We start from the raw sequence: 10,554 nt of genomic DNA, 5'->3' as shown, positions 1-10,554 counted from the left end.
TTCTGTTTATGATGAGATTTAGGGCAGTAGAAGACTGCATCATTGCTACAATCAGTGCCTTGAGATACAACCAGGTGTGTGATAGCCAGGTAAAATCTGAAGGTGAGTGTTTGGCCAGGATCATCAATGATCTACATGCTCACCAAGACATTTAGAGTCAAGCCTGATGCCACTGTTAATGAGCAGGTAAATATGAAGGAAACAGAATTCTGCAAGAGACATCCAGAAAAATGTTGGCAAGTGACTGTGGAGACAATTCTCTGGATACACAGAGACATCTCAGCATGGAAGAGCAATATTTGTCTATTCCAAAGATGCACAAAACAGACCCACTGCTGATTGCAAAGGATTCTTTAATGGCAGCAACACAAAATGGATTACAGACAATGGCAGAGGCCACAGTACCACAAGGGCATGGCAATGCAAATTACAAAGGAAGTGATGCTGGCTCTGCACTGACACTTTCTGTTTCACTTAGCCACACACACAACCTGCAATGCTTCTACATTCCATAGGCCAGGACTCTGGAATGCCAGCTGAGGGTACAACAGGTTTCACACATGTGGCATTGCCTCCTCTAGCTTGGACACTCTCATATGATCAAGCCTGATGATTCTTGCATTGGTGGGGTGTGAGCAGCGTGCAAGGCAGGATGGAGAAGTGCAGCTCTGCAGTGCAGCAGAGCAGAGAGCGCTGACATTCGGTGGTCCTGGGACACTGGGGGAAAAGGCAGCACCAGCAGAGGCGGAGATCCGGGTGTCAAATTTCTGCATCTTTTCTCAGCGCTGCGGGATTTGCATTCTAACAGCCACATCCAGGGCGCAGGGGGCGCAGGAAGGAAAGCTTGTCGTTGAAATCGATTGCCTTGTAATTTGGAAGGTGCTCATGTTCTCCTGCAATGTACCGAAATCCACTTCCATCGCTGTGCTCACACAGCAGCCAGACACCTCTCTGGACTTTGTGGGAAGACATGATGTCATTGTCGTGTCCCGCACCCAGGTTGGTCGCTTCTCTTATTATTCTGCTCTTCCCTTGATAATTAATGTGTTCATAGAGAGTGATCTGGGGATTATACAGATCTTCAGTGATCAGCTGCAGAGAGCTGATCTTGTCATTCATCTCATTACCTACAAAGCTATATTCTCCCTCCTCAAACACCAGAAACCGACCCTTGTAATCAACATGCTCATAAGCCACCCACGGCTGGCCAATTACTTTCACTGAGGAGACAATATCATTCCAATCTGCATCCTTTAGATTGGAAATGTTAGTGGTGAATTCTCTGGACAGGCCCTTGAAGTTGGCATGCTCATAAATGATGATTTTGCCCATCTCTGCAGGACTTCTGGGGTGCAGATTTCTTGCTATAGGAGCTAGATGGCAGCCTGCACAAAAGGGAGACAGAAAACAAGCAGAGCTTGTGAGAAGACTTTCTACTGCAGACAGAGAATTATGGGAAGTGTGTTGCAGAAAAGGAAAAGTAGAAAGTTTTTAGCAGAATGTAAACATAGCAGCAGCTGGAAAGCAGTGAGGGCATTTCAGTTTAGAGGGAAAACATAAGTCATGAGCCCACAGCTACTCAGTTCAAATTAGTTGTCTGTGTTGGTTTAGGTACATACCCAAGATTAAGCTGTAACTACTCTCCCTGTCACCCCCCACAACTGTGTATCAGTGGCCCTTCCAGGCTGTCCCTGGGTGAGGTTTGTCTCTCCTGCAGCAGCCATCCATCTCCTCATGCCCTGAGAGATGGCTTCAGTCTCTGCACACGCACACAGCAGAGCCTCACAGCTGTGCTGCAGCTCTCAGCCCAGCACTAAAGCCTCCTGCCCTTGCCCTGCACTTCACAGCAGTTGCCCAAGAAGCCCTTCCAGCTCTCCTGTGCCAAGGGTGCCTCTTACCTTGCTGTCAGCTGCAGGGCTGCGAGAGCTGAGGGCAATTCCTCCAGTGCAGAGCTGTGGTCTGTGCAGAGTGTCTCACCTGCCTCCATTTATACTTGCACAAAAGTGAAAGCGTGAATCACCATATTCCAAGGAACTGGGAGTGGTTGATGTCATGCTCAGGGTTCAAACATAATTCACATTCTTATCTAGGTTTTGATGTCCTACAGCCAGACATCTCATTGCTCTGGTTCAAAAGTTCAATGAAGTGTGAGTGACCTGATAACCTTAGAACGTGGCTTCATATCTGTACCTGCACGGAAGCCATCTGAACCACAGGAACTGGAACACATTGACTGGAGCAACCCCAGCTCCTTCAATCCTTCAACACCTCAATTCCCTTGTCTGGACTCACTCCAGCCCTCCCATGTCTTCCTTGCAGTGAGGGGCCCAGAACTGGGCCCAGCCCTTGAGGTGTGGCCTCAGCAGTGCTGAGCACAGGGGGACAATCCCTGCCCTGATCCTGCTGGCCACACCATTGCTGATCCAGGCCAGGTGCCACGGTCCTGCCTGGCCACCTGGGCACAGCTGGCTCATGTGCAGCTGCTGTCTATCATCTGTGGGGCTTTTGTGACTGCAGGGCAGGACTCGGCCCTCGGCCTTGCTGAGCTTCATTCCATCGGCCTCAGCACACTGACCCCTCTGCAGAGCCTCCTTACCCTCCAGCACACAACACTCACCCAAGCTGGTGCTGCCTACAGACTGACTAAGGGGGGAGATCCAAGGATGGGGCACATATATCTTCTCTAGAGAGCCTCTTCCAGTGCCTCACCACCCTCACAGTGAAGAATTCCTTCAAAATGTCTAGCCTAAACCTATGCTCTTTCATCTTGAAAGGCCATAGTAAAAAGACCCTCTCTCTGCATTTCATTTAAGCCCCTTTATATTTTAAAATGCTGCAATAAGTTTTCCCAGAAGCCTTGTCTTTTCTAGGCTGAATAACTCCAAGTATCTCTGGCTTTCTTTGTTGGAGGCTCTCCAGCCCTCTGACCATTGTGATGGCCCAGCTCTACATCTGCTGTAACAGGTCTGTGTCTCTCTTGTTCAGGAAACCCCAGGGTTGCATGCAGAGCTCCAGGTAGAGTCTCACCTCAGCAGATTAGAAGGGAAGGATCATCTCCCTCATCCTGCCAACTACACTTTCTGTAGCCCAGGATACATTTGGCTTTCTAGGTGGCAAGTGTCAGGTCACGTCCAGTCTTTCATCCACCGGTGTCCTCAGTTCCTTCTCCACGGGACTGCCCTCAGCCCATTCATCCCTCAGCCTACGCTGCCCCTGATGATTGCTCTGACATCCAGTTGCAGGGCCTTGCACTCAGCCTTGCTGAAATTTATGGGATGCACATAGGGCCATTGCTCAGGCTTCTCGAGGTCCTGCTTAACAATCCCTTCCTTCCAGCATGGCAACACACCACTCAGCTTGGTGTCATCTGCAAACTGGCTGAGGGTGCACCTGCCCCCATGGCTGTGACATCAAGGAAGGCATTGGAGAGCACTGGGGGCAGAACAGACCCTTGGGGGTCACCATTTGTTCATGGCTTCCATTGATCCTGATCAGGTTTCTCAGGAACTCACTGTGTGAATGACAGCACAGGCATTTAGGTGCCAGCAGCACAGCACTTCTGCTCCAAGAGATGGTACTTCCTCAAGGGAGAAGAGATCTAGGAAAATTTCTTCTCTTTTATCAGAGTATTCACCTTCTTACTTTACTTGCTCAATTAGGGTGATTCAGCAAGGAGATGTGTTAACAATTAAGTAACTCAAACTGCTTCCTGCTTCTCATTTTCTAGATTTGTAGGCACATGCATGAAAGACTGGAAAGTGATTTGTGATTTGCACAGCTTCTGCAAAGTCCAGTTCAAATAACCTACTGGCTATTTACGATGGAGTGACTACTTCAGTGGAAAAGGGAAGGGCTACAGATGTTATCTAGCTGGATTTCTGCAAGGCCTCTGACATGGTCCCCACAACTTCCTTCTTTCTAAATTGGAAGCACAGAGATTTGATAGGGAGACTGTTCAGTGGACTAAGCTTTGGGTCCGTGTAAATGACAAAACCAAGTTACCTCCAGGGAAGGGAATTCCTTATAGGAACAACCAGCTGCACACATTGCGCTGTGTCGCATTTATTTTCCTGATGACCTCTACAGATCCCTGAAGGAAAGTCTCTCATTACTGCTTTTGTCAGCAACAGGCTTTGCATTTTTGAGATTTGATTTACAGGGATGCAATATCTCATTTGAGCTTTTCTGTAGGATTGCTCTGATTAACACAGAGTCAATAAGGCACTGCCAAAAAAGCACAGAAGCATAAGGGGGAGGAAGACTCTGACAAGGAAACCAAGAAAAACTTAAAGGAAGCATCAGGAACTGAATTGAAAGTGGGGCAGCTCTGTTGGTGGGTAAGGGGAAGATGTCTTTGAAGATGCATATGGGGAAAAAAATAAGTTGCTTCAGCCCTTCTTCCCACAATGGCTTTTCAGTGTTGGATTCATTAAAAGGTGCTGTAAATCCATGCTGTGGGAATTCCAGTAGCAGATGAAATTAGTAGGGAAGAAAGGCACAGTAAAAACTTGCTAGCTTGCAAACAGCAAGTTTGAGAATTTTGGACTTGGGGAAGAGCTTGAGTTTCCCCAAGGGAATGTTAAATCATCTAGCCAAAAACCCATGGGTTAAGGCATGTGCAGCAGAACATCCTGTCTGCTGGTGTCCTGCACTCCTCTGATGGAGGCTGTCTGGGCAATGGAGCTGCCCTGCAGGTGCAGAGTCACAGTGGCTCATTCACAAAGGTGACCCAAAGGAGCTGCTCCAGAGCCATGAAAAAAAGAAACAAACACAGCAACATTGAGAAATAACAGGAGTGGTTCATGTGTAACATCACCTTCTACTGGGCTTACAAGATCCGACTTTAAGGCAGTGCTGGAGCTTGCCAAGTTCCCTGGGCATGGTCCCTTCCCTCAGCTCTATCAAACGCCCCCTCAGCTCAGAGCCGCCTGCAAACCTGCCCAGGGTGCCTCCATCCATCTGCCTGTGCCATGGATGAACACAGGGAGCACTCCTGGTGCCAGCAGGGACCCTCAGGGACCCCATTTGTGACTGGTTCCCATTGACCCTGACAAGGCCCTTCACCTGTGTGTGCCTAACAATTCCATAGCTCCAGCTGCTTCCTGCATTTCCACTTCTGTGCTGGGATTTGCAGGCACATGGAGGACAGGGGGTGATTGGAGACAGCCAGCACAGCTTCAGCAAAGCCTTCACCTCCTGATCTGTGGGATCAGCTCAGTCTGGGGCTGAGTGCACTGGGAGCAACCCAGGAACTGGGGACAGTGCTGGATGTCAAACTGGACATGACCCAGCACGCTGAGCTTGCAGCCTGGAAAGCCAAGCCTATCCTGGGCTGCCAAAGGTGTGCTCAGCAGGTCAAGGCAGGGGGTTCCTACCCTGTATGCAGCGAGGTTGTGGTCTTAGGTTGAGAGTCCGGCCAGTTGGAGGGGCGACCAACAGGCCCCTGCAACAAGACGAGCGCCCCTCGGCGTCTATGACCTCAGGCTGCACTCGTGGCGGATGGATTCGCTGCTGAAGAGACGAGACAGAAGAGTCCGGACACTCGCTGGGGACTTTCAGATTTATTGTAGGACCCAACGAGTCAGCCAGGGAGTTACCCCAAACAAGGTGTGCAACAGGGTTATAAAGGGGGAGGTATTCAAGAGAGGGGATTACAGAGGACCAATAGGGGAAAGTAAGGGCGTGAACCTAAGATAATAGACATTAAGGGAAAACCAATAGATACAATCTAAGGGAGGGGCCCCAAAGCCCTAGCCAATCATGCCTCCCCGAGAGGAGAAGATTCTGGCAAACTAGGAGGAGTAAGAAGTGATTGACTGGGCCCAGGTAGGAGAAACAAGTCTGCTTAAAAGGGGATGAGGGGAGGGGAAATTATATAACTTAAGGGATTGACAGTAACAGTGGTGGGAGTTACTAGGGCAGCCGAATAATTGACAACACAGTGGCGGGAAAAACTGGTGAGGGCAGAACTATTACAGAAAATGGGGGAACAATTACAGAAAATAGGGGAGCAACTAAATAAACTAGCAGAACTCACTACAACACCTGTAATCCCCTATGGTGAGATCCCACCTGGAGTACTGCGTGCAGCTCTGCAGGTTTTTACTGGGCTCTTTGAAACCAAAGAGGGGAGATTTCAATTGGACATTTGGAAGAGTATTTTTGTGGTGGGGGGTGTGAGAAACTGGCACAGATTGCCCAGAGAAGCCGTGGATGCTCCACCAAAGGCCTGGCTGGACACAGCTTTGAGCAGCCTGGTCTAGAGGAAAATTCTCCCTGCTTATGGCAGGAGGTTGCGACTAGATGGTGTTTAGGGGCTCTCCCAGCCAAAATCTTTCTGTCATTTTGTGATTCTAGGATGTGCAAATTCAGCAATAGAGTCAACCTTGCTGTGGTTTCAGGTCCCAGTCTCTCGGTTTCATGTTCCTCTTTCTACATCTACAGTACCTCTTTTTCCAGCAGCACTTATAGATTTTGAATATCAGCACAATGAGTCTGTATGGCTCCAAGTCCCAGCAAAATCCTGTGTTTTGCAAGGCTGGCTAAGGAGGAAATCTACCCTATCCTACTGTGTAGGGTTGTGTAGGCAGAAGACTCTGCTAAGGCTTTAGCATGTTTACAGCTCAGGCTGGATGGTTTATGTTTGTGGTGTGGAAGGATAGAAGAACAATGCCTTTCTAGCTGCTTCTCAGGCATGCAGTGGATGATGCCTGAATGTTGTGAAGCACGATGTCTAACAACACATATATGGAAAGAATTTGAGATTCTGGAGTGGATTCATACAATGGGAAAAATAAAGATGTAAGAACGTCCTATTTGGTGTTCTTTCTTTGACACTATGATCTGTAGATTCTTGCAGTATCTCTTATGGTGGAATATATAAGCATGCACTTAATCTTGTTTCTTTTCTTGATAGTAGAAACTGCCCTGAAATTGGTGCTTTGGCTTACTTTTCTTTCTTATAAACACAAGATAAAGAAGGCCAAAGGAATGTGTTATGATTAATCTGGGAAAACCCTAGTAAAGGATTTTATTTTATTTAGGGATATTGTAGCCTGGCTATCTTTGACTTCAGAAAAGTTTCCTATACTTATAAAAGACTATACCTCCTCCTGCTGCACTTCTAAGAAAGCGTAGAAAACATTTAGAGGAGGGAGGGACATGGAGATTTCTGTCACTCGCATTTATTCTCTATCATTATTCCTTGTCTTTTTACTTATCAGATAAAAACATAATCACATTCCAATTTTAAAAAACTCCTACAAATACCTGTTTGATTTGGTTGCTATGCATTGCTCCAGCTGTCTCCCATTCCCTGCCTTATATCTTTCACCTGTCTTGTTTCCTTTTCATGGCCATTGTAAACTTTACTCCTCTGTCAAGATGAGCAAGGTCCTGGTGAAATCTTGCTATGAGCAGGTGGAATCTTGCTATGAGTTGCTATGAGCAAAAGATTTACCTGGAAACCTGTGAAAAGTCAAGAAAGCTTTTGGGGAGCCAGCTAGCTGATTTCCCATATCTGAAGGCATGAAACTCATGGCTTAGGGAACCCTGTTCCTATGAAAGGAAGAGAACTCCAGAATGGAAAATAAATAAGGTAACACCCAGTGCTTAATTCCAATCACCTCTAACTGTCTAACAGTTTGTGCTCCTCAGCCACCTGCTGTGCCCTTCCTCTGCTGCAGTAACACCCCATCAGCTGAGGACAGCTCTGTCTGTCTGTGTGTCTGTGGCTGCCATGCCCAGCTGAAGCTGTGTTCCCTGTGCTGAGGCTCAGTGCCCCTCTCAGCTCCCTGTGCCTTCCTGCACCCTCTCTCCTCCTGTTCTCACCCACTGACACAGCCCTGGCCACTTTCCCAACGCTTCCTGTTCCCTCAGCCCCCTGCAGGAAATATTTTCACAGCAGTGCAGTAACAAACCTTGCTGTCCCACACTGCTGTCTCTGCCCTGGCTTCATCACCAGCATGGGACAATATCTGCCCATTCTCTGTTCTGCTTTCAGCAGCAGCTCGAAGTAGAAAATCTTGGAGGTTCCTTCCAGCCTCAATTGTTCCAGGAGTCCATACACTGTGCTTGGGATGTGATAGGCACAGTTACCCCTGCCCCAGGGAGGAGTGCAATCCTACAGAACAGCCAAGGAAAGGTTCAAGGAGGGATATGGATGAGAATGTGTCAGAAACTTTGCATTTGCTATTGTATAGAGGCCACACCTGGAGTATTGCCTCCAGTTCCAGGCCCCTCACTTTAGGAGGGACGTTGAGGTGCTTGAGTGGGTCCAAAGGAGAGCACTGAGGCTGGTGAGGGGCTTGGAGCACAAGCTGTATGAAGAACGACTGAGGGAGCTGGGGTTGTTCAGCCTGGAGAAAAGGAGACTCAGAGGTGCCCTTATCAATTTCTTCAACTTCCTGAAGGGTGGCTGTGGTGAGCTGGGGGTCGGTCTCTTTCTCCAGGCAACAACAGACAGAACAAGAGGACACAGTCTCAAGCTGCACCAAGGGAGATACAGGCTAGAATTAAGGAGGAAATTTTTCACAGAAAGAGTGGTCAAATACTGGAATCATCTACCCAGGGGGGTGGTGGAGTCACCATCCCTCGATGTGTTTATAAAAAAGACTGGATGTGGCACTTGGTGCCATGATCTAGTTGAGGTATTAGAACATGGGTTGGACTCGATGATCTTAAAGGTCTCTTCCAACCTAGAAATTCTGGGATTCTGTATAGATTTCTTTTGGTAATGCAGAAGTGTCAGACCTAAAACTCTAGGAAAGGATTCTTTTAGGTTTTTCAGTAATCAGAAGAAGAAGTAAAGGTGGATAATTACTTTGACCCTTCAGAGGAGGGGATTACATTTGGCAAGAGAGCAGATAGCTGCTGCTGAACTGGGAGGGAAGTCTGATGTTGTGGAAATGGAATTTTTAAATATCCAACAAATAATCCCCAAGGTATTTTACACATGACTTGATGATGACACTTTTTCAAGGAAATTGAACAAAGAATGCAATCAGCCAGAAAGTGACAAAGGTTTTTAAAACTTCCTTATAACTACTGACAGAAAGATTTATTCTGGTAGTTCCTTAGTCCAAACACTTATTCACAGCAGAGCTGCCTCCAAGCATGATCAGCTTATCCGTGGCCATCTTCATGTGATTTTTTAAAAACTGCAAGGGTGGAGACTCCCGAGGGTATCTTGCCTTTCTGCCAATGCTGAGCAATCGTTGGTATGAGTTTTTATTCCTTATTTTGTGTCTGAGTTTCCCTGCTGCCATCTAAGGCTCTTTCCAGCGGTCCTTTGCTGAGCCCCTCTGATAACAGGAGCCTTGTCTTCTGCAGGCTGAACAGGACCAGGCCCCTCAGACTCTCCTGGCTCATGGGATGCTCCTGTGCGATCCACTGCCCTGAATGGGGCTCCACCATTTTGTTCACAATTTGCTTTTAAAAGGGCATCTGAAACAGATGCAGTATTCCAAGTGTGCCCTCTGTTCAGAGGAGGTGAAATAAACTCTTCCCTTCCCCTGCTCCTCCAGTCCTCATGCTGTGCAGGATGCAAGTGCCCTTCAACTTCTTATCCACCACAGAAAGGAGACAGAGAGAAGCCATTCTGACAGGACTGGAATTAAACTCTCAGGGGTTGCATATACTCAATACTGGCATGCCTGAGGTAGGGTAAAACCTGTACACAAGTACTGACTAGAACAGCTCCTCTTCAAAAGGAGTCTAAATCAGGAGTCTGTGGGATTGAAAGGAACAAAACAGGAAAATCCTTTGCTGACAGACTACAGGAAAGTTGCAGTTAGGTGACCAGGATGCTTTTCTCTTCCTCTGCCCATGCTCCAAAGAGTTGAGATGTGTGAGTCAAGTGAGCCAACTCTGTGAGTGTGAGAGGGCATCTGGCTGAAATCATCAGGAAAGCAACGATGGCCAAGCAACCTCAATGTTGAGAGAGGCACAGAACATCAATGAAACACCACATCACTCCTGCAAATGCACCTCCGGAAAGCATCACTTTGCAATCTTCTTGTGATTCTCTTGGCTTGGCAGCAAACTGCTCTCCTAACTTTCTCCTACAGTGAAAGTTTGCTTAGAGTCAATCACTGATGAGACAAAGAAAGTCAAGAAATGGGGCAGACCTGTTGGATTTCAAGTGCTTCAAACCAGTATTCTCTGCAGTTAATGAGTAATAAAGCTACTGTATGCACACAGAAATAGGGTAACTTTTCTGTTTGGGGAAATGAAGGAAGTTTGTTGTGAGAGGCTGCAGCTTCTCTTTTCTCTGATCCTTTCACAATACTCTGAGTTTCTTTCACAGAAAGATTTTCTTTCCCTGAGAGACAATTTTTCAGGAATTCTGAAAGAAGGCATGGACCAGGGATGAAAATGTGGCTGGCACGTTTGATGTGTCCTAGACGTGATTCTTGCTCTAAATGATTCAGAAATCCCGAAGACATTGTGAGCAGGATGTGTGTTGTGGGAGGGAGGTGCTTGTGTGTTTTTCCTGAGAAGTTCTGAAGAAAGAGGGAGGGATGGTGAGAGGTATTTCCAGAACAGACTTGCCAA

The 10,554-nt window shown here is 47.4% G+C and overlaps 1 protein-coding gene across 1 annotated transcript; it reads right to left on the bottom strand.

The window, feature by feature from the left end:
- Positions 1-341: 341 nt before the first annotated feature.
- Positions 342-1,993, bottom strand: LOC102067929 (epidermal differentiation-specific protein-like). Its single transcript, XM_074534904.1, has 2 exons — positions 1,899-1,993; positions 342-1,385 (listed from the first exon to the last, which is right to left on the bottom strand). The coding sequence occupies exon 2, from the start codon at positions 1,330-1,332 to the stop codon at positions 802-804; it is 531 nt and encodes a 176-aa protein (XP_074391005.1). The 5' UTR covers positions 1,333-1,385; positions 1,899-1,993; the 3' UTR covers positions 342-801.
- Between the last annotated feature and the right edge of the window lie 8,561 nt (positions 1,994-10,554).

The sequence above is a fragment of the Zonotrichia albicollis genome, chromosome 2, assembly GCF_047830755.1.
Source record: "Zonotrichia albicollis isolate bZonAlb1 chromosome 2, bZonAlb1.hap1, whole genome shotgun sequence".
In the NCBI taxonomy this organism is placed as follows: domain Eukaryota; kingdom Metazoa; phylum Chordata; class Aves; order Passeriformes; family Passerellidae; genus Zonotrichia; species Zonotrichia albicollis.
The sequence above is the reverse complement of the archived record's forward strand: the minus strand, read 5'-3'. Positions and strand labels throughout refer to the sequence as shown.

What these genes read in the sequence shown, in the direction of transcription:
- LOC102067929 (XM_074534904.1), bottom strand. Translation starts at nt 1,332, where the DNA reads ATGGGCAAAATCATCATTTATGAGCATGCCAACTTCAAGGGCCTGTCC.